Source organism: Bacidia gigantensis (assembly GCF_019456465.1).
Source record: "Bacidia gigantensis strain McMullin 20006 chromosome Unknown contig_255, whole genome shotgun sequence".
Taxonomy (NCBI): Eukaryota; Fungi; Ascomycota; class Lecanoromycetes; order Lecanorales; family Ramalinaceae; genus Bacidia; species Bacidia gigantensis.
This window is the reverse complement of record NW_025408605.1, coordinates 907,174-929,230: the sequence shown is the minus strand read 5'-3', so window position 1 is coordinate 929,230 and position 22,057 is coordinate 907,174. Positions and strand designations below refer to the sequence as shown.

Genomic DNA, 22,057 nt, shown 5'->3' with positions numbered 1-22,057 from the left:
ATGTCATTAGGGTCCTTCCTCATAGGCACAGTTCGAGCGCACAGCGGCAATTCGAAAGGCCTCTTCAGGGTCCTGCATCGTTTCTGAATGCTTGATCTTCGTTGATCATGCTAGCGATGTCTCTTGTTGTCAAATCAATCTGCCATCTTGTCGAACAACCAAAGCTCAATACTGTATGCATGCACAACATTTTGCCAGCCTCCATACTGAGCACACGCAACGAGCTCAATGATGTCGCCCTCCTTGGCATCTCGCAGCATCTCATGTTCGATACCAAATTCTTTCCTGTAGCTTCGCTGCTCTTTCGAAGCATGTACGTTCCTTTGTAGCTGGAAGCGTTTGTATGGCTGCTCCCCTCTGTCTTCCGCTTCTTCAGTGGTGAACTCGCCATGCTCCCTTTTCACAGCTGCTTCGAACCAAGACCAGGTGTTCCTGTAAGTTTTGTGATCAGGCGGAAATGATGACCAGCCTTGATCATGGCCTGTGAAGGTGAACACGACACGGCGAAGCGTTGATAGCTGGTCCGCAGTCAAAGGAGGCAAGGACTGTAGCACCTGAATGCGGGGTTTTGCACCAAAGCCTGCGACAATCAGAGGGGTTAGAAGCACCGTTTGTCCCATTTGACCGCAATCACATGTTGCGGGTTTGGGATCTTCCTTCTCGCGTGAACACGGAAGATGGACTCGATTTGAGCAGATCCATCGAGATGGATGGTCTAATGTCTGTAGGATCAACTCGGCTGGAAGCGCAGGTCGACTCCCTACCTTCTTGGCAAGACACTGAACGGCCGTGACATTGGCATCATGCGTCGACCAAGGCCCTAAAGGAGGCTCGTTAGGAGTTGTTCTGGATTCATTTGCAAAGAAGGCTTTCACATAGCGAATCACACCTTGAGCGATACCAGTTAGGCTACGTCCTGACATAGCGGTATTGATCGGATAACGATAGAGTGTTTGTTGATCGATGCTTTGTTCTTTCGGCCTCGGCGTACTTTCCCTGTGACGTCAAGTCCTATGTCGACAATTACCGTCACGTGCGTAAATTTGATTCCAGGTTGCGGCGGTTGGGCTCGAGGGGGGTTGCCGCCCCTAGAGATTGGCTCATGGGGCAGCTCGGGACCCAAACTCCCTATTCGGAGCCCTGAGAATCCGACGAGGCCACCTTTCGAGCACAACGACAATGAAGTTCCTCAAAGCACAGCAAATAGACATGCGAATTTCACGCTGAGGATCCACAGTCGAGCAATGTGAGGGTCGTACGCGCCTGGCTGCTCACTAGCTTATCTTGTAAACAAAGGAATCGAAGAAGGATCTCGTCGGTCTCCATTTGGCATGACTACCAGCAGTAGACGATGCTGGTTATCCGAACTAGACAATCGTTTTAGGAATGGAGACTGTGCACCAGAAAGGCCACTCCTGCCATTACAGTCGAAGAGGACCTTAGCGTGATGTAGAATGAGTGTCACGCTCAACCCGAGATTGGCTAAAGACGAGATCTTCATCTCACCTACTTCCACAAAAAAGAAAGCATCCTGCTCCGAGGTAAGTTTTCATTGTGAGTGGTTCGCTGTCGGTATATCGTTTGCCTCGGAATCCGATTGAAAGAGTTTTGTTATGGCGTTGTGGATGCCAAAGTTGACCATCATCTGTTCCTTTCGCCTTTGTTTTTCCATCTATTGCTCAGCGGAAGGGTGTTCTCTCTTACCCACAATCAGACACATCCGTTAAATTTGGTGGTTCTGATTATCACCCAACAATGAATGAATCGAATGAGCCATCAGTTCTCTACATGGAGAGTCGTCATTTTCAAAACCATGCTTACCCAGCTTACTTAGTCCAGAAATGAGGTTGCCCGACCCAGCATTCCTCACGAAAGAGCATGCGTGGCAGCCAAGTGCGATGATGAAAGTGGCTATAAATACAATAGCACTGAATCCCTCTGTGGTTTTTGTCTGTGTAAGAGATCGATCTGTTTTCGTGCTGCTACCTTAGTCTTTCGGATCGATGATACCAGTCCTGTTCTCCTTTGCTTCAAGATGTACGCGTGCCATGTCCAGTGGGTACTTTTATCGATTGCAATCACCGCGGCTGCAACACCAGTTGAGTTTCGAAACACTCGTGCTGCCTTCACCGTTCCTCAATCTGTCAAGAAACCCTTTGTCAAGACTGGTCCAGCTGCTCTCGCAGCGTTGTACAGAAAATATAACAAGGTGGCTCCACATGCAGTGAAAACTGCCGCTACAAACGTCAAAGGGACAGTCCCAGCATCACCTGAAGACTACGATTCAGAATATCTGTCAACCGTGAGCATTGGTGGCCAGACTGTAAATCTGAATTTTGACACAGGAAGCTCTGATCTGTGAGTCTTATGTTCCAGTGACGTGTGTCGAGAATGATGTCTCATATTGTACCGAACAGCTGGGTCTTCTCTTCGCAACTCAAAGACAGTCTTAAGCAAGATCACGATGTCTACAGCCCGAGTATCTCAAGGGGCTCTCGACTTCTGGCAGGTGAGTACTGGACGATACTATATGGTGACAACAGCGAGGCTGAAGGCAATGTGTACCTTGATACCGTCAAGGTCGGCGCAACAACCGCAATCAATCAAGCCGTCGAAGCCGCTCAGTCCGTCTCCACTTCGTTCGAGCAGGACATTGACAGCGACGGCATCCTTGGTCTCGCCTTTGACCTGGTCAACCAAATCAAGCCGGACCGCCAAAAGACTTTCTTCTCCAACGTCAGGAGCACCCTCGCCGCACCACTCTTCACTGTCGATCTAAAGAGAGGGAAGCCCGGATCATACGACTTTGGTTACGTAGACGACAGTAAGCACACTGGGAGCATCACCTACGTGCCAGTCGATAGCCGTAACGGGTTTTGGGGTTTCACATCCAACGGCTATGCAGTCGGCAACAGTGGCTTTACTTCCACAAGGATTGACGCAATTATGGATACGGGGACCTCCCTCATTTTGTTGCCGGAGGCGGTGGTCACGGCGTATTATAAGCAGGTACCGAGTGCGATATACTCTGAAGAGCAGGGAGGATGGACATTGCCGTGTATAGCAGCTCCACCGAGCATCACATTGGGTTTTGGGTGGTACAAAGCAGTGGTTCCTGGATCTTATATCAATTATGGGCCGGTGGAGTCGGGGGGTGTTTGTGAGTGCCATCTGACTTCCTGAATTCATCTAAGAGGGATACTGACCAGGCTGTGTAGTATGTTATGGTGGCATTCAGAAGAATAGTGGAATCGGCTTCTCGATCTTCGGCGATGTCTTCATCAAATCGCAGTTCGTGGTATTCGATGCTTCGGGTCCACGACTTGGTGTTGCTCCTAAAATGCTACAATCTTGAAAATCTATGGCAGCCAAGAATGTGCGACGACTTTCTTCTAGCGTGGTTTCTCACTAGAAATGACCATGGTCGAGGAGCGATTTTGAAGCATAGACAACAATGAACCCGCTGGATAATTTGATTGCGGTCGCCATAGAGGGTTTTCAACAAGCACATATGATAGAGTGAAGTTCACTGTCTTGTCGTGTTGGTAGTCATTATTGAGGCTTATACTCTCCTTTGTCTCCGAAGAAGGTTGCGCCGCTTCGGCATCCTCCTAAAATCCTTCCAGTGCATCCCGTCCTCCTGCATTCTTCCTGCGAGGGTCCGACTAGTGTTTAGGATGCAGATTCCCTAGCCCTCCTTCACCAAAAGTCTCGCGATCATGTGCGCATACCCGCATTGCATATGCACTTCCGGAGTTGATCATACTAGGATCTTCTGTCTTAGGTGGCGTCTTTATCGGCATTCTCATCTCGCGCAAAGCCCGAGACGATTCGATACTAACGCACAAGCTTTTCCCGCACCAAGCGTAGCTTCATCCATGGCTTCATTCCTTTAAGCAGGACCACGTACTTTTCTTGCGACGACGATGCTTTCCACTCTTTCTTAGAGGAAGCTTTATGCCTGTTCGAGAACCAAAGGAGATCTACCGTCGAATGCACTGATCCTTCGTCGCCAACTTGGTCTTCCATCGCTCTTGGGGTACTTGCCTGGCCAAATTATTTAAAAGATGTCTCACATCATGGCTTGGCCTCCATCGTAGCAGTGTGACTACCTGCTTTCCGCTTCGGCATCCTCTCGTAGGCATTTGTGACTACCTTCTTATTTCTGGCTTGGTCCCTTCCATGGTCATGAGATTGCTTCGCGCATCCATCCGGGCCCTCGTTGTGGGCATGCGCATGGTGATCCGCTTGTGGCACAATTTTCTCCTTTTCTTTTCTTCTTACGGTACCAGCACCAGCCATCCGAGCCCTTCCGTCGTCATTGTTGTCAGACCGCCTCTGTGGATTGTCACTTGCGGACTCGTCGTCGCTTGATTCGTCGCTAGAAGAAGAGGAGGAGTCTGAAGAGGATTCATCGACTGTTCGAGGACGGTGGTAAATGCAGCATACTATATTAGCCATGAGAGCGGCACGTTAGCGCTATGGCTGTCTTTTAGGTATCGAGATAAACGGAGGAGAGCGGAATGACTCAGGCACGTAGAGAAAGTAAGGAGGTGAAAGACAGGGCAGGCATTTACCTTTCGACTTCTTTTTCCCTAGTCCCTCGTTATCTATAACATCTTCTGCCCATTGTATCCTTGGTCTCCGAGTCTCCTGCGACGCCGGACCTGTTGCACGGAGGCGGAGGACAGGCGTGGAGGTCTGGGTCTGGGTACGACTACCCAGCCCCAAACGTGTCTGCTCAGGCATAGTGAAGGACGCAAGCGATCTGAAACGCCCCACGTGTTACCGGTCAAGCGTCTTCAAAGTAGAGCAAGAGCTTAGTGACATAAATGAGTATAGGTGAGCCGGATATTGATTTGATCAGATTGCCCGCAAGCGGGAAAGCGTGTGTCCCGATCACTTCTGGACCAAAGCCATAGTCTTGGCACCCTCAGCAGGGGCACCAGGTAGGAAGATATAGTCTTACTCAATGCTACGAAGATTACACACTCACATCGGCTCAACCATTGTCTTCAAGTGGATCATGACTCAAGAGCCGCCTTCATGAATTCGTTGATGTTACTGTCAATTCTCACTTCCTTGCTTGCGGGTTCTTATTAGCGTTTCCAGCAGCCTACCGAAGTACGCTTCCGTCTTCAGCGGATCCGTAGCTCAAGATCGTCACAGTATGAATGAGATTGAGCACAGCGAGCTGCTAGCTTTTGACCCGCCTGGTAGCCAACGAAGAGCGCTGGATCAGCTCCATATCACATTGTACGAGCCTGAGACAGAATATGTCTTTCGCTTGCCCATACGCGGCCAAAGTCTGCGAAAGTCTGTAGGTTGTGGAGACTGCATGACGTGTGTCGAAGGTGTAGATACCCAACTTGAGCGAGTCACTCATTTCCGTTGTCGTTTCGAGCTTTTGGTGCTCACAGAGCTCATCACACTAGCGCTTCGCTTTCGTCGAGATCTGGACTTTATCGACGCAGATTCATCAAAATCAGCCTCGGGTTCCACTCCGTTTGCGCGGTCTGTATCTTCTTCCTGTACGTCTTCCCCATCTTCTTCGCCTTCCTCAGCTTTGGGGCTAGGGTTCTCATCTTCTTCCTCATCTTCGACGCCGCTTTCTTCTGCTTCGTCTTCAGCATCTTCGACATCTTCTTCGTCTCCGTCCGCACTCGCATCCGACCCCTCTGCATCTTGATCTAACTCATCATCTTGATCGTCCACGTCTTCATCAAGAATTGCTTCATTCTCATCTTGCTCTTCTGCCTCGTCTTCTTCAGCCTCAATGTTGGCATCATCTTCTCCCACCCCGTCCATCTTTGACTCGCCCTGTTCATCCTCGCTATCAGCTCTCATGTCTACTTTCTCCTCTTCTGCATGATATTCAGCCTCTTCCTCGACATCTCCTTCTTCGGCTTTAGGAGCTGCTTGTTCCATCAAAATATCTTCCCCACCACCATCAGCGAGCATTTTCTGATGCTCCCAGATTTTGATTTCCCCTTCGACCTTCTCTTTTAATTTGCGTACCTCGACTAGCGTTTTGACGCCTTCAATCAGTCGTTCATATTCTGTAACAACCTTCGCGGTAGGCATCGAGAGTCGCGGCGGTATTCCTAGCTCCGCTAAAGCATCATTGATCCTGGAAGTTTGCACTGCAGACTTCGCCTGCGAAGCTTTTACTACCCGCTCGTGCCGAAACTGCACACCTGACGTGAGGCGTTCTTGGGGATAAGAGACTCCAAATTTGGCGCGTTCACTATGTGTAAGGGGACGATGTTGCGGAGTCGGATGTGATTGACGCTTGTCGTGCATTGTCGAAGCGCTACCGATAGAGCCGCGTTGAGCTCTGCCATCAAGAGCATTTTGACTATTTGCATTTTCGGTGTCGATACCAAGAGTCGCACGACGCTTCTCTCTTCGCTCTGTTTCTCTGATTCTTTGCTGTTGCATCATACTTTGCATGAGCTGGTGCAAGCCTTGAGACGATTGGTAGACGGTAGTCGATGCGTGGGCAGCAGCAGGATTGATAGGCCGAGGTGCTTCAAGTCGATCGTAAAGTGCTTTTCGGTCCTGGTATAATTTTTCTTGGTTGATCACTATACGCGATAGTTCTTTCAACAGGAGCTCCTCTTCGTGCGCTTCTTCTGGTGAGCGGCGGAATAACTTTTCAGCGTACTGTTTTCTGAGCGCCTCCCGCTTTGGTTCATACTTTGTCATCTTTTCATGAGTGTCAAACTCGGTAGGATTCATGCTGGATAACGGCGTTCGGAGTGTCATACACTTCGCAGCGACTGTGTAGTAGCGGGCCTTCAAATCCTCGGTCGTTCTGGATTTTGCTTGTGGTTCGGGTTGATCAACTTCCACTGTACCCGAGGTTTGGTCTTGTGGGGACGTAGATGAAATGTACTCATACCGATCTCCAACGATGACCCAGCGTAAGTCGAAATCCGTAGCAAGATCCAAAAGATAGTCTGTCTCCTCTTTACTCCAGTCTTCATTTTTGAGATGGGTCACGTACTCTTCTTGCGAGTATTGCGGTCGAGCGACTTTCACATTGTATTTTGTCCAACGTGAGTCTTCTATGCCGCTCGTACCCTTGTCATCCGTATCCATCTCCGATGCAGCATTCGAGTCTGCCGGGGTTGCAGGCAGGCCTGTCACATTCGTCGGCGCTTCTCCTTCCCTCCTCCAATGACGTAGAATGAACCCATCTTTTCTGGCAGAATTCATGAAAGGCTTTTGCTCCCTGTAGCGTCGTATCAGTAAATGATAAACCTGAAATCTTAAGACACTACCATCTTCGAGGCTTAAATGGAAGCTTCGGCTTCTCTTTGAACTTTGGCGCAACGATTGATATAGGAGGTGCGCCCTCAAAATTAAGGTCTAAGACTTCCCTTGCCATGCCACCTATATTGTGAGACTCTGAAGTAGTACTCTATGGGAGGAAAAGTCTTACTTGGACCCTTCACCTTGGGCTTTGGTGCTTTCGTAGGAGCAGGCTTTGGGGGGGCTGCAGTGGGCAACCCCATCATGTCGCGGGCATCCGATCCCATCATCTTGGCTCAGACAGCCCGTGGCAGATGATTGTTAGTATGGAGAGAGTAAACAAGTCTGAGCTAATGAAAGGTGTAGGAGTATTACGCGGTTGGTGGTCGGTCGGCGTTTTGGCGGAGACACCCCTGTCGAAAAGTTTTGGCCGCAACTTTCACTTCCTGGATGTCAACGAACTTCAATCACGCACGACTGCGATGGAAGGTTTCTCTCAAGGGCGTCTATGGCCAAGTTTTGCTTCGCTTTGTATCCTACTGCTCAACGTTATTCCAGCACAAGCACTATACTTCTATATTGACCCTTCTCAAGCATTGCCTAAATGCTTTTACGAAGAACTCCCTAAAGATACTCTCGTAGTTGGTCAGGCTAAAGAATTCCACGGTGATGGCCAATTTCACTATCCGTTACTGATATCTACCTGCAGGCCACTACACCGCGCTGCAAGCCCCTCAGAGCTCCCCCAACACCTACGCTACCAATCCCGACCTCCAAATCTCCGTCACCGTAGATGAGGTGTTCGACAACGACCACCGGGTTGTGAATAGTAAAGGGTCTCACACCGGCAAATTTACATTTAGTGCTGCAGACTCCGGCGATCATCGGATCTGCTTCCATGTCAATGGCGCGCATTCTGGGGGCTGGCTGTCAGGGGGAACGCAGAATGGAGCTGTAAAGCTAACATTGGATTTGGCCGTCGGAGAGACCAATGCGATCAAAAGTGGAGATGAGTCTAAGATTGGGGAACTTGCTCAAAAAGTCCGGGATCTCAATGGTAGATTGGCAGATATTCGAAGGGAGCAGGTCTTTCAAAGGGTAAAGCTTACTTCTTGCTCGTACATAAACTTTATCAGTATCGGCTTGCTAACTTGGACTTGTTATGACAGGAACGAGAAGCTGAATTTCGGGACATGTCCGAAAGCACAAACGCTAGGGTGGTGCGATGGACCTTATTGCAGCTGGTTGTGCTTGGAGTAACCTGTGCCTGGCAGCTGTCGCATCTTAGAGCTTTCTTCATCAAGCAGAAACTAACTTGAGACATCATCGAAGTTTTCAATTCAGGTAGATGAGACTTGGGTTAAATGGGAAATCTGCCAATAAAAACGCTGCTGTCGCAGTGATAGCCGTGCCAGGAATGAACCTCTCAGTGCGGGCTACAGCTCGTTGACGCTATTCTTATGCAAACATCTAATACCATCATTCTTGCGTGTTCTGATCATGAAAACAGTCCTTGCCCAGGAGTCTTTTCGGGTCTCTTTCATTTGACAAGAGAGCGACGTTTAGGTAATCAGACGGGTGTGATAACTTTGCACTGTTTTGACTAATTCTTTTGCAAACCTCTTTACTTGACAGCATTAAACGATTTTCTCGTGTCTGGAAACGTTGAAACATCAATGCTTCTTTTCTCTCTCTTTTTGTTACTTCCAGGCTTCGTCCTTAGATTGTCCTGGGATAGTGCTCTTTGAAGAGGCTACTTTTTTGTAAAGTCGGGACTGGCTATATGGTGATCACATTGGCGCAAGATGAAGATCATGCATGTAGAGAGTTCTGACGTACAATGACATATACTATGGTTGGACCCGTAAAAGTACGCTTCCGGGCACAGAAAGGTAATCGGAAGATTGTCAGACCGGGAGGAAATATAACAGTGACGCATTGACAAGACCGTTTGTTCTATTACATCATTAGACACAAGATGCTACATCGTCCAAGTCTGCAGGACGGTGGACATTTCCTGATCTTGCAGTATTCCGAAATCTGGGTGCTCTGATGGATAGAAAAAAACACTTCTGAGAGGCTCTAGACCTCTAAGGAAAAGGTAGGAACACGTCGACAATGGCGTCAACGACTTACCTACTTCGTAATGGAAGACTTTGCTAATATTCACAATAGACGTAGGCAGCCATCGAAGGACACTTGTGTACGAGTCTTGATCGAAACAGTGTAGCCAACGGTTTGAACGGGTCCAGTTTGAAGCCTAAAATGGACTGATAGTGACAAAACTAATAGTTTAGCAGTTGGTTTGAAGGCCAAACTGGATCGCTAGCGGTTGAACTGGTTTTCACTATTAGTCTGCTGAGACCTTTATTATTCTTTAAGATATCTAGAAAAAAGTAGTTTTATACAGCCTTATTCAAAGTCTTAGCCAAGTCCTATCTCGGAGCCTTATCTTCTGGTGGGCATTTTTAAAAATTGCTTAAGACTTCAACTGTTAGTTGAACCAGTTGATTTAAGACCTCAAACTGGACCAACTGTTTGCCAAACCAACCAACTGGTTTGCCCAAACCGCTGGCGGTCCACAAAACCGTTGGCGACACTGGATCGAAACGACACAACAAGGTGAATTGTGCTTCTTATTTAGGGGGGCGAACATCATCTCTATTTGTATCTAGCGACAACAATATCGTTCTAGTACAGATTTGCCGTCTTTGTGAATGTCACGTCTTCGAATTTTCCTTTCTCCTTCTAGCCAACATATTCGGTTAGAGAAAACGGGGCTAAGACGATCGATGCACAGCAACCGAACACCGAACGTTTGCAGGCGCTTCCATACACACCGCTGGTGTTCCAACACGCTGTCAGAAAAGCATGGTAGGTCGTGCATAGCAGCTATTTCAGGAAGAAATACATACCGGCTAATTCCAATAAAGTCAACGAGCCCCGGTGACTGACAGATTGCCCACAAACCGTGTTGGTCAGCGAATTCTAGAGGACTTTCTAGCGTCTATCGGACGATGTGCATACATCATAAACCTTTGGCAACTTTGAAGGAGTATGAACCCTGCCTCCGCATGTTTCAATCTAGGCCATGCTAAAGATGCAAGCCCCCGCGGTAACAGGAGTCGGACGGCGGCATGACGAAATCAAAATTGTACTTTGAGGACGCTCTCTCGAGGCATGTACGGGCTACTAAATCGTTTACGAACCTCGGCCACAGAGTAGTCACTCACAGGATTTCCGTCGGGCTCAGCAAATAAATTGCTAGGCTAGATGAAGGTAAATTACCCATGCCATAGGCTCGAAATCGTCACACTAGAGCTCGGTCGGGGCCATGTCGTCGATAGAGCACGCTAGTGATGCCTGGCGCTTGCAAACATGCACAGCATGAAGTACATGCTGACGTTCGATCGACTCCTGACAGGTCAATGTAGGTGAGTGGCAGCACAGCGCTTAGGCAAATTGATGCCTTAGCTGTTTTTAGCCGAGCAGGATAGCTTGTGGCCCTAGCGTCAACACCGCAGGAATCTTAGCAATTAGCAAGCTGACATTTGCAACAGGGCAGCCGTCTACCGCCTTGCAGCCCGCTAACCGCCAGACCCCAGGACCACCGACCGCAACTTCTGTGATCCATGTTCATCATCGCATGACTGGCTCGGTCCTGCATAACATGAGGCTACGTGGATGACACGATGCTAGCTGCGAGGGGAAAGCGCTTCCCCTCGAACAGGCATCTCCTCTTACTGTACTCCGTAGTCAAGTAGCGTCTCCCGTCTCGATGGTGTGCTCCGTACGCAGGAACCGGTTGACTCACCGTTCGTCATTATTGGAAATGTCTTCAAATTTGCTACCATTGGCTAGTGCGACACCACATATTGCTAACAGCCGGGAAGGATAGGCGCGATATCTAAGTGTGTTTCGGCACCAATCTTTGTTCGTCTCCAACAAGCAGTTGATCAGAGCGGCGTAGCCAAGGTCACTTTTAAGCGAGTAGGAACCCGAGCCGCAATAACAAATCACGGTCAATGAATTACAGCGAGATGGTGAGACGACAAAATGAGCAAGCTGATCTGTTGGCATAGTCAACAGTAAATGCATACCCTTGGGTTACCTGGCAGAACGGTAATTGTACTGTTGGTTCATGTAGACGTGCTTTGCTTTGCTTTGGAACGAGCAACAGCGAGGAGACCGCGGAATTGATTCGCCCGATCGACCCGCGAAGAACGCGGTAGTCTGCTGTCGATGACTGCTAGCTATTTAGCGCGGCATTGGTATGTTGCACAGCTGGCCCGTTGCAGCAAAGTGATGGCCAAAGCTCCGCATTGGCCTGCGACTGCTGCCGTCTTGCGTCTGTTTCGCTTCGTTTGGAACTATCTCTGTACCGATCCCATGGGTACCTTGGGTCCCTAGCAAATCGCACGACTCTGGTACCTTGCCACGCCATCCTTGATAGCGCGCTGCACTGCCCTGGAGGGCTGCTTGTTGCGTCTCGTGTGGGGATCTCTGTCAGATGCTGAAAGCATGGCGTAAGCGCTTGTTTGTTTGGGCCCTTACCGGTCAGTTGACGGAGACGCTGGGAAGGCTAGGATGGGAGGTTGAGGCACAGAAAGGTGCCTCCAATCATCCATTAGCTTGTTCCTTCTGCTATTTTGGCGTAGAGGGGAGGGGCAGCCAATCCAGCCATGGTCTCCCCGGTGTCCCATAGAGCCTGTCAGGGGCCAATGAAACGGCTGTGAGGTCGTCTGCTGCCCCGCTTCCCACATCTTCGAAAGTTTAAAACGGCGATGAAGTCAAAAACAATCGCAGTGCCGAGAGGGCATGAAAAGGCGTCTAAAGGGGCCCCCTTCACCACGCCGCCCAGTGCCCACAGCCGCCCATCTGGGATCTGGGGCATGCCCGTTCAATTGCCTCACCAGCGTTGATTTATCCTGGCCAGCATCCCGACCCTGAGCTGGCTGGACCGTACCACAAGCCTGGGTCTCTGCTTCTCAAAATAGCATCAGCCTGAAGAATTCTCCCACCGCCGTCTACCATTCTCACTTCTATCTTGTCGACAATCGAAAGTGCAAACCAGAGACGTGCAGGCTTTTGATAGCAACCCGCGCGACTAGAGCACGGCCTCTAGCCGATCATCGGTGCAGCCCCCCATAGCTTAAAGGCTTCAATACCTATCCAATTAGTTTCACCCTCTTGCTCCTTTGCCTACGTTAGAGAGACCTGCGTATTGAGAGTGGTTTGGGTGCAATCGAACGGCCATCATTCAGGCTTTCATCGCGATTTGGGGTTTGCAAGTTGAGGTTCCGTTCTTGACAGACGATACTGCCGCGAGCTCTGGTCGGATCTCAATAGACGCAACTTGCGAGACGCGGTGAGCGCAGAACAGGTCAGTACCGCATCAGAAACATCTGAGCAAGCAATGCCCTTCACGAATTGCTTCAGCTTTGTACATACTGACGCATCATGCTAGCTTTGAAGAGTGCGACGATTACCGTCTCGGCCGCACGTAATCTGCGTGGCAGAGCGCATCGCTTCATTACATGGCTGCAGTTGCCCCAAGTCATTTCTCGCATTCACCTGGATTCTATCATCCTGCAAAGATGGCAGAATCTCGGCCTTCATTCACTGCGGTCAACGGAGCTCCTACTGCAGCTCCTGCGCCCAAGCCTCTTCCCGTCGACCATCAAGCGACAGATGCTGCGAAAGAGCCTGCCCAAAACGTAATTACGGAGCCAGCTCCAGTAGCAACAGAAGTGGCGCCAACGCCGAATGGTGATACTCGTGGAGAGCCCTCACAGGCAGAGAGAAGAGTATCTCCGGCCCCGCCTTTGCCGTCGGCTCCAACTCCGACCTTGGCCTTGGCTTCTTCATCTCAGCAATCAAACCCACCTGCTGCAACGGATCAACACCACTCCCCATCCACGCAACACATTGAGCGTCCTGATGCGCCTCGCATATTACCTCCTGTGAATCACGTGGAAGGACCACATGTACAACCCTCACCAGCTGTGTTAATGAGTCCGCAGAAAAGGAAACGGTCCCTGTCACGAGAACGCGAGAACCCACCAGGTCCTTTGCAAAAACAAGGTGGTCTGCCACAAAGCCCTGCTAGGCCGGAGATGCCCAATGGTGTGGAAAATGGACCGTCTAGCGAATCGTATAGCCCTCGCCAGCAGTATCCGCCCCCTCAAAATTATTACCAGCAGCCACAGACAGACGCGTACCCTCAAAACCCCCAACACTCATACCCACCACCACCAGAACAGCCAGAAAACTCCACTGAAGCATATCCTCGAGCCAACGGCGTTGCGAGACATGATTATGAGCCGCCACTAGATCCATCCATCGCATCGCAGCAAGAACGACCTTACTATTCAGAATCTCATCTAGCCGAGGCTTTACAACGCGAAAATCACAACTACGATGCGATGCCTGAGAGAGAGAGCTTTTCCCAAGCAGAGGATGAAGATGATAACCCACCAGAACCACAATACACGACGTACGGTGGATCTCGTGAAGCTGGCACTGCGGACATGGATCGCAAGAGGAGAAAACGAGTATTCAGTAACCGCACTAAGACTGGGTGTATGACGTGCCGCCGAAGGAAGAAAAAATGCGACGAACAGCACCCGGAATGTAAGTCTCCTAGAGCCCTCCTGTGCCACTCCAACACATAGGGTCTCGATGCTGACCACGTTGTCAAGGTAACAATTGTCTCCGAGGCGGCTTCGTATGTGAGGGATACACCATGCGAAACACCTGGCAAAAACCAACGAACACTAAACAACCAATTCCACTTCAATCGAAAAATGGCTACCCTTCACAGGAAAGCACACCTACAAGAGCTCCTTACCCGCAGATGAGCCGCTATCAAGAGAATAGTCTGGACTATTCTCCCGCAAGTCAACAACAGCCGGCCTTGCAAAGTCGACCATCATACGATAGCAAACGAGATTCAATCAGCGAGCACGATAGTGTATATGGAAGGACCACTCCCCCTTCACAAAACATGCAGCCAGCTTGGTCAAAAAACCCTGCCGGGCGTCCGTACCCAAGCAATCCGCCAGCAGCGTCAAAGTACCAGGGCGACGAGCACCGCAATTCGATATACGAGACAAGACCAGAAGAGCGTGATCCCAATGCAATGCCGCCACCTCACGTAGATCGAACAAGCTCAACGTCCTCGCAATACTCGCAAAGAGCACATACCTTAAATCACAACAGTACACCTCCAAATCAACATGCTCAAGCAGCCGCTCAAGCAGCATTGACTCATCCTGCCGCATCTCGTCCTCCGACTGCCCAAAGCCAAACTCAGCAGCTCACCGAACGTGGAAAGATGTTGAAGGGTTTGTACTACTTCCCAAACACGCCTGCTCTCACAGAAGATCGTGAGCGCTGTATCGCAGCAATCTGGAGGTTCAATAACGCGACCAACCCATCCCATGGGGCCAGCCCAGAGGAGCGTACTCGTCTTTTCCGTCAAATACTAGCGCTACGTCCGAGCCCGGAGCCGCCGCTTTCAAATGGTGAAGCTCCGCCGACAAATTACACCTTGCCCTTTGGCAGCTGCGGCGAGCGCGTAGTGGTTGACGCGCCATTTCATTGTGATTATGGCTATAACATCACCATTGGAGATGACGTTCTCATTGGACCGGACTGCCGCATTTCAGATACTTGCTCCGTCACGATTGGGGCAAGGTCGATCTTGAGTCCTAAGGTTAGCCTCATTTGTGCAACCTATCCCATCGACCCAAGGCGCAGGCAAGGTAGTAATGGTCCTGCTCTTGGAAGGAACATTGTGATTGAGGAGGACTGCTGGGTCGGTGCTGGTGTGACGATCCTCGCTGGTGTTCGGGTGGGCAAGAGTAGCACCGTTGGCGCAGGCAGCCTATTACATCAGGTATGTTGAGGAATCGGTCAATGGTCTCAATCAATTTGCTAACTAAGTTCGATAGGACGTCCCAAGGTTCACTGTTGTTGCTGGCAACCCGGCCAAAGTCAGTCGAGGTACTTATGATGGAAATTCTGACGGCCCGTGAAGGAGGGGTTGGTAAAGCTATCGGAATTGCAAGTGCAGCCAAAAGGTATTCGGATTCGGTCTTGAAACAAAGTTGTGAAGTGCAGCACAGTCGCTTGGTTGCATTGGACGCATTTAAAATGGCTCTTGGTCGCTTTCCAATGAGCCTTGGAAATACCAAGGCACTCGCGAAGCTACTATGTATCCTTTCCGCCATTATTCTGGTGTGGATCGCATGAATTGAAGGTGCAGGACTTGGGCTTATGCTGTATCAATATATAAGCAAACGAGGCAAGACCCTCGAACGTCATGAAATGAACAGTCAACGTATCTATCAAATACCCGTCGCTTTTGCACATATTTTGCCTTCGGAATGCGCACAGCAACAGATGTCATCCAGGAGAAAATTGAACGGTTACAGATAGTCATCCCAAAGCGACGAGCATATGTCTAGGCCTTCCACTGTCCGCAAAGTCAGCTACGTAACCTTACCGTTGCTGACTCGAGTAGACACATTCAGACTACATTGTACGCCGACCTACTGAGTATTGACAGAAAGCGCAGATGATATGTAATAGGAAGTCATCACGCCTTCAGATGAGGACCCTCGGGGGACAAACCTCCACTCCCACTATATGCCTGGCTCCGCCAACAATTTCGTCGTCAACAATCTCGGTAGTGCAATGCCAGCACATCAGGTAGAGAAGCCTTTCTTAAAAAAGAATGGGGCTACTTTGAACAACACGCTAAACCGTAAGAATCAACAACGGTGCGTCGACGAAGTAAGTAGGAATGGGAAAGCGAAACCTCCTTAGAGTATTCCTACTTCTTTGCATGTGAATATCCCAGCCTCACGAATCTTCATGAGCAGAGACTTTGCTGCTGCGGACAGAGAATGTAGATCGGTGCAGGAAAGGGCACGGAGAATAGGGGGGAGCGTGAATGCCTCTAGAAAAGGTATCTAGTCGTTAAGGTATCTCTTCGCACGCTATGGCATAGAGCATTCCGGGTGAAACATCCATCTATTCATAGTCTACCCATTGACTATGACTCCGCCATTAGGATGCAAGCTCTGACCAGACATGAAACTACTGTCCTGACTGGCCAAAAACACAAAGGAAGTGGCAATTTCAGATGGCTGGCCCGGGCGACCCATGGGGGTTCCACTGAATTGATCCTGAGCGTAAGTCTTCATGGTAGACGGAATGAGGGGTGTCCAGACCGGGCCAGGGCAAACGGCGTTGCAGCGGATGCCGTTGGTAATCTGTTGATTGCAGAGGCCCCGTGTCAGGGCGATGATAGCGCCTTTACTGGATGTATAGTCGAGGAGGTCCGGACGACCGATGTAGGCATTGACGGAAGCGCAATTGATGATAACATCGCCAGATTTCATGTGCTGCAGTGCGTATTTTGCCATGAAGAAGTATGGATGAATGTTCGTGTCGAATGTTTTAATCCATTGGTCCCTTGTGCATACCTGTTAGTGTACGAGAGGGGAGACGGGATCAGTAGCCTACTCGGTCAGCTCATTGATACCATTGGTCATGTTCTGGTACGCGGCGTTGTTGACCAAGATGTTGATAGTACCCATTTTTGACATTGCCTCATCGACAACCTCTCGGCAATTTTCTCTCTTTCTCAGATCTGCAGCATATAGATAGCATTTCCCTCCACGCTTTTCTATCTCGTTTTTCGTGTCCTGAGCGTCTTCTTCTTCATCGGGTAAATAAGCAATCAGACTGTCGGCTCCCTCCAAAGCGTAGAGGATGGCAATGGCACGTCCAATGCCGCTATCCCCTCCAGTAATGACCGCCTTCTTGCCAGTGAGCTTGCCCGCTGCCTTGTAGGTCTGGTAGCCGCCATCTTCTGTCGGTAATTGTGTGTCTGATGGGTCAGGTCCCTTCATGTCTTTTTGTAGGCTTGGCTGGTCCTGGTGTTGGATTGGGACTTGATGGCCTTAAACAGCGTTAACAACACACAGAGCAGTAGCATGGTTTTCCAGCTCACCCCCCTCGAATTGGGACTTCTTCCCGGTAGCGGCTTTTTCAGCATTCTTAACTTTTTCCATGATAAGAGTACGCTTGATCGTTATGTAAGAGCGAGCACACGGTTTCAGGGGACGTTAGGGACGAGAAGACAATAAGCAATCGCAGACAGGGAGTGTTATGTGGAGAAAATGCGAGATGGGAGGCGACAGGACTACGTCAGTTCAACAACATGCAAATAACGGTGACGTGCACATGTTCCAAGCACAATGCTGTGCAACGGCGGAATGTATATCCGCTTATGACTCGATACACTCAGGTACGTCGCCTCTCACCCATTTGTCGAGTCACTTACAATTCTCAGCCCTCAAAGGTGAAGGATGGGAGAGTCCACTCCGTCAAGCAGGGAGGACCCCTCGGACGGGCTTTGGTGCAGGCAACGCTAACCCTCTTCTAGCCTGGACTCACTGAAGACCCCTTCTGGTGAATATACAACATACATGCACCTACAACTTGGCGTGGCCATGTTCCGACTAATACACTGGACATCATTATTCATCCCAAATCACACGTACCACGTATCCTGAGGAAACATGAGCGATTTCAAACATGTAGCTGCATTGCTTTGGATCGCGAATCTGTACACCAGTAAATGTGCGATCTTGGTGCTTCGTTCATAGATCATGTGGTAGCTATCGAATCTCAACTTGTGATCGCTCTTTGTCCCTAACCAGGTCGTGCTCGATCATGTTTCAAACATCGTGGTCCTTGATTGGAGTTTTCCATTCAACGAGTCACCGCTCTGGCCACCGCGTTCCAGATGATACTTCAAGTATTGTTGAAACACGACACTGTTGAGATGCCTCCTGTCCCTGTTGTCAGCTTTAGCGTCAAGTCTATATTGCACAAAAGTATTTCTCCCTCCTTTTCGTATGTCTTCAGTTGCTTCTGACCTTCATCGTTGTACCTCAGTCTCTTTCTTTACATCAAGAATATCAACTTGGCAGGCCAAGCACTTCAATCACCCCTTTTGTGTCCATCACTGAACTACATTCGACCAAACTTCCGACTGGCTGGCCCAAACATTCGTTTACAGAATCTCTTCATTTCACTCAAGATTCTTGCTGCCAACCTGTCAAGACCCTACCACTTTACACGATAATCCAATGGTCTGCGGCTTGATTTATACCAGACGAAACGATCACCAAGACATGGCTACTAAGATACAACTACAAGAGAAACCTGGCCCAACGACAGCCAGTGCAGCATTTCGCAAACTGTAAGTCACCATTTTCATGACCCAAGCTCCCAAGATTAAACGGGACCAGGACAAACCAGGGATCGTCTCTCACGAAGAAAGATGGCACAACCTCTCGAATCACCGAACAACTGCTACATTCGGCACCAAAATCGCCTAAGAAACGCAAAGCCAGTGCAGACATTCATTCTGACTTCACAGACAAGGAAGCTTCTTTTGATCATGCACAATCTAACGAGTCGACGGTTCTGCATAAAAAGCAGAAAGGAGGAATTGACAAGAAATCAGGAATAAGTATTGCCAAGGTGAAAAACCTTCCACCATCAACGCCATTGAGGTACTCCGACCACATGAATCCCCGTGCTATGAAATCGTGGGACTGATATCAGAATAGCAAACTTTACGGCACCTTCGTTTTCCTCAAGGTTGGAGATCGTGACCCATACGCTATACACAAAGGTCTACTCACTGAATACTCGCCCTACTTCAAAGCGGCATTCACCAGGGGATTCGTTGAAACGCAATCGATGCACCTCTCACTCCACGACGAATCTCCCGACGTTTTCGACCTCGTATATCAATGGTTCTACACGGGTTTGCTCACCTGCCCCGGGTCCGCCAATACCGAAGACGAAGGGAAAGATGTCAAATGCTACGTCGACTTGGCGGCACAGGTCTGGCTCTTCGCCGATCGATACAACATCCCCCTACTAGCGAACAAGGCGGTCGATTGCATCATAGACCGCTACATGGAACATTTCGAAATCTGCACCAATGTCGAGCATGTATGGGAGAATACGTCCGCGGGCTCACGTCTGAGAAGACTGATCATCGATACTTACGTCAAGATCCCTCATGCCATGGGCGTGGTGTACGACACTTTCGCGAACGAGATGGTTGAATGCCCAGAGTTCTTGGTAGATATTCTCAAGGGCGTCACGAGGCGATTGCAAGACCAGATGAATCCGGATGAAGGGGATGACTTCGGGAGTAATTCGAGGTCAGCCGAGTTCATCGCCTTTTCCTTCTAGTGCTCTCTCAATCCTCCCTATTATATCGCACTACTGTTACAGCTGAGCGGGAGTTTGCTGACTGTCTCTTCTGAATGCTAGGTATCTTGATAAGTGTCTGTATCATCTCCATGACGATGGGGAGGAATGCGACTGAATGCCTGGGTTTGATATGCGCAGGTCGTCGTGTTGTTATTTTCTAATTAATACGGCGGGATGCGAGAAGCATATGCGGCATCGGCTGACAGGTTGGTAACAAAATGCAATCTGAGAAGCTATGGTGCTTGTGCGACTAATCATTCTACAATCGTGGAATAGAATATCGAACGTTAATGAGTGAAACGAATACAACCACACGATTTCTCTATGCTCAATACTACGTTCAAGCCATCTAAGTGAATTTTGCTAATCCGGCTCATTAGGGTATCAATGTGTTCTAGCAAAGCTTTGCAATTGTGGCTCTGCCAAGGACTCAGGATTAGGGCGACGTTGTACCTAGAATGCTGCTCTAAAATCACTGAACGAATCAGCCGTTTTTGCTTTTTCTGCCGCATCATCAAGAGACGTCGATTTTCATCATCCCAATTCGTCTACATTCATGTCATTGTCATCGAGCTTCATGAACTTTCCCTGTCCGGCAGGCTTCGAGCTTCGACCAAAAAGGATGCTGTTAGGCCTTGGATATGAGTTGTGTCTAACGTTGAAGCCTTTGGGTCGTTGATTCTTGGTCATCAAAAACTCTTCGTCAACTCTCTTCTCAGGCCCTTTACCTTTGCCAACGTCAAAGATCCCGAGCCCCTTACCATGGCTCTTGGGTCTCTGGGCACTAGACTTCGTTTTGAGACCGCTTCTGGACCACGGATGTTGTTCGTCATCTCGAGTCCCCAAATTGTTGACTCCTTCTGTTAGGCTTCGAGCATCTTCGAGGGAAATTTGCCTATGTGTCTTTGTTCTCTTTGGCGCTGGACCATCGAGTACCCTTAGATTCCGTTGCGCACTCTTCCTTTTCACACTCTGATTTCCATCTGTAGCTGACTTGGATGCTGGCGTCGAAATGTAAGGATGCTCGTCATCAGGCTGAGAATCCAAGCTCGAATTTGTTGTACTTGGGCTCTGACACGGACTCTCATGCCGCTGGTCGACTACTTTATCTTGCTTCGTGAATAACTTCGACGACGTGGATGTTGCGTCTGGGCTACTTGAAAAGTACATAGTGTTTGAGTGTTGGTCAAGCCCGGAGATTGCATGCGTGAAGTTTGGCATGCTTTGTGTAATGGGTAATGATCCAGTCTGCTGATTAATGACACGATCTGTGTTAAGTTCATTCTTCTTGGTTGTCTCGGTGCCCTTTTTTGGCTTGTCGAGACTAAAATTGAAGCCTGAGAAGTCGTGGATTGATATACTACCATCTATTCTGGGTTCATCATGAAATGGATCATCCTCTAGAGACGAACGCTCTAAGCGAGATCTCATGCTTTCGTATACCGGAAGGTACCTTCGCGTTGCACTGCCACTACCCATCAAAGACTGGACCTTTGGTTTGCTAAGATTAGTCCCTTCTGCTACCCGACGTGCGACATTTCCATTCCTCCCTTTCTCAGGAACGATTTTGGTCTTCCTAGGGCCATCGAGGGTTTCGTACACCCTGATTGCTTCTGGTGGCGATGAGTCGTCTTTGTGGTCATTGCTCAGCTTGCCTTTCAATACTCGCGAAGCACTCATGAGTGCGTCTTTCGCTCGTTGCCTTGGTGAAGGTTTCGCGAGCTCAACTGCAAGAATCGATGCTTTCACCCTGGACTCGGCTTCTTGCGCTTCAGCCTGGTGCATGAGCTTAGAGATCTTTTGGCTCAAAGTCGTAGCATTGGTTGTCGTAGATCTTGTGACAGGGAGACTCTCGGCTGTATGGCTTGTCGTAGGTCTCGACGCTATAGCTTGGTAGGATGAAGCCCGGGGTAGAGATGGCTTTTTGGTTTTGCGTTTGAAATTTGAAGCGTTCTGATCGCTTGGCAAGTGTAAATTGGTGGTTTTAGGAGCCAGAACTGCCCTTGCTTTGCTCTCCTCAACGGGCTTCTTGCCTGAAGAGATAACGGGTGAAGCAGACCTCTCGGTGCCGTCGTCTGCCCGCTTGTTTGATCTATTCGAGTTCGGTCGCGAAAGCGTAATCTCTTGATGAAGTGAATCGACTCGAGAGATCTGCTTTGGCACGTCTTGTAGAAGAGCTTCACCATCGAGCTCGTCAATGCTCTCATCATCTGATCGTGATTGGTTCAAGAGCTTCAGGCCATTTGTTTTTGATTTCGTGCGGCGTGCTTGCTCTGTACCTAATATCAGCATAAAGTTACATCTACTGGGAAATCGTACTTAGCGAATCTTGGTGGTGCTTAGACTTCGATTCATCATCTTGGAAGACAGCGAAGGAAGAAAGGAGACCATTTCTGCGCTTCCCATAAATCGCCATCCCCTAGGGGGTAATCAACCGATAATGACAATTGGACGTATTAAAGCACAAAGGAAAGGTGGTCTGCGGCAG

At 49.3% G+C, this 22,057-nt stretch overlaps 8 protein-coding genes across 8 annotated transcripts; 4 read left to right on the top strand and 4 right to left on the bottom strand.

Moving 5' to 3' along the window:
* Positions 1 to 134: 134 nt before the first annotated feature.
* Positions 135 to 923, bottom strand: KY384_007003 (uncharacterized protein; the record flags this gene model as incomplete). Its single annotated transcript, XM_044815496.1, has 1 exon — positions 135 to 923. One exon carries the CDS (start codon positions 921 to 923, stop codon positions 135 to 137), a length of 789 nt encoding a protein of 262 aa, XP_044667370.1.
* Positions 924 to 2,035: 1,112 nt separating this feature from the next.
* On the top strand, positions 2,036 to 3,355 carry KY384_007002 (uncharacterized protein; the record flags this gene model as incomplete). Its single annotated transcript, XM_044815495.1, has 3 exons — positions 2,036 to 2,358; positions 2,418 to 3,160; positions 3,219 to 3,355. The coding sequence occupies 3 exons, from the start codon at positions 2,036 to 2,038 to the stop codon at positions 3,353 to 3,355; spliced, it is 1,203 nt and encodes a 400-aa protein (XP_044667369.1).
* Positions 3,356 to 5,382: 2,027 nt separating this feature from the next.
* Positions 5,383 to 7,547, bottom strand: KY384_007001 (uncharacterized protein; the record flags this gene model as incomplete). Its single annotated transcript, XM_044815494.1, has 3 exons — positions 5,383 to 7,237; positions 7,287 to 7,398; positions 7,448 to 7,547. 3 exons carry the CDS (start codon positions 7,545 to 7,547, stop codon positions 5,383 to 5,385), a joined length of 2,067 nt encoding a protein of 688 aa, XP_044667368.1.
* A 63-nt stretch (positions 7,548 to 7,610) lies between these two features.
* On the top strand, positions 7,611 to 8,517 carry KY384_007000 (uncharacterized protein; the record flags this gene model as incomplete). Its single annotated transcript, XM_044815493.1, has 2 exons — positions 7,611 to 7,923; positions 7,967 to 8,517. 2 exons carry the CDS (start codon positions 7,611 to 7,613, stop codon positions 8,515 to 8,517), a joined length of 864 nt encoding a protein of 287 aa, XP_044667367.1.
* Positions 8,518 to 12,794: 4,277 nt separating this feature from the next.
* KY384_006999 (uncharacterized protein) lies at positions 12,795 to 16,089 on the top strand (the record flags this gene model as incomplete). Its single annotated transcript, XM_044815492.1, has 5 exons — positions 12,795 to 13,890; positions 13,959 to 15,157; positions 15,213 to 15,254; positions 15,785 to 15,802; positions 15,853 to 16,089. 5 exons carry the CDS (start codon positions 12,795 to 12,797, stop codon positions 16,087 to 16,089), a joined length of 2,592 nt encoding a protein of 863 aa, XP_044667366.1.
* A 218-nt stretch (positions 16,090 to 16,307) lies between these two features.
* Positions 16,308 to 17,180, bottom strand: KY384_006998 (uncharacterized protein; the record flags this gene model as incomplete). The annotated part of the gene is made up of 2 exons (XM_044815491.1): positions 16,308 to 16,740; positions 16,792 to 17,180. 2 exons carry the CDS (start codon positions 17,178 to 17,180, stop codon positions 16,308 to 16,310), a joined length of 822 nt encoding a protein of 273 aa, XP_044667365.1.
* Positions 17,181 to 18,470: 1,290 nt separating this feature from the next.
* On the top strand, positions 18,471 to 19,548 carry KY384_006997 (uncharacterized protein; the record flags this gene model as incomplete). Its single annotated transcript, XM_044815490.1, has 3 exons — positions 18,471 to 18,538; positions 18,588 to 18,854; positions 18,912 to 19,548. 3 exons carry the CDS (start codon positions 18,471 to 18,473, stop codon positions 19,546 to 19,548), a joined length of 972 nt encoding a protein of 323 aa, XP_044667364.1.
* Positions 19,549 to 20,103: 555 nt separating this feature from the next.
* KY384_006996 (uncharacterized protein) lies at positions 20,104 to 21,985 on the bottom strand (the record flags this gene model as incomplete). The annotated part of the gene is made up of 2 exons (XM_044815489.1): positions 20,104 to 21,848; positions 21,889 to 21,985. The coding sequence occupies 2 exons, from the start codon at positions 21,983 to 21,985 to the stop codon at positions 20,104 to 20,106; spliced, it is 1,842 nt and encodes a 613-aa protein (XP_044667363.1).
* Positions 21,986 to 22,057: the final 72 nt, after the last annotated feature.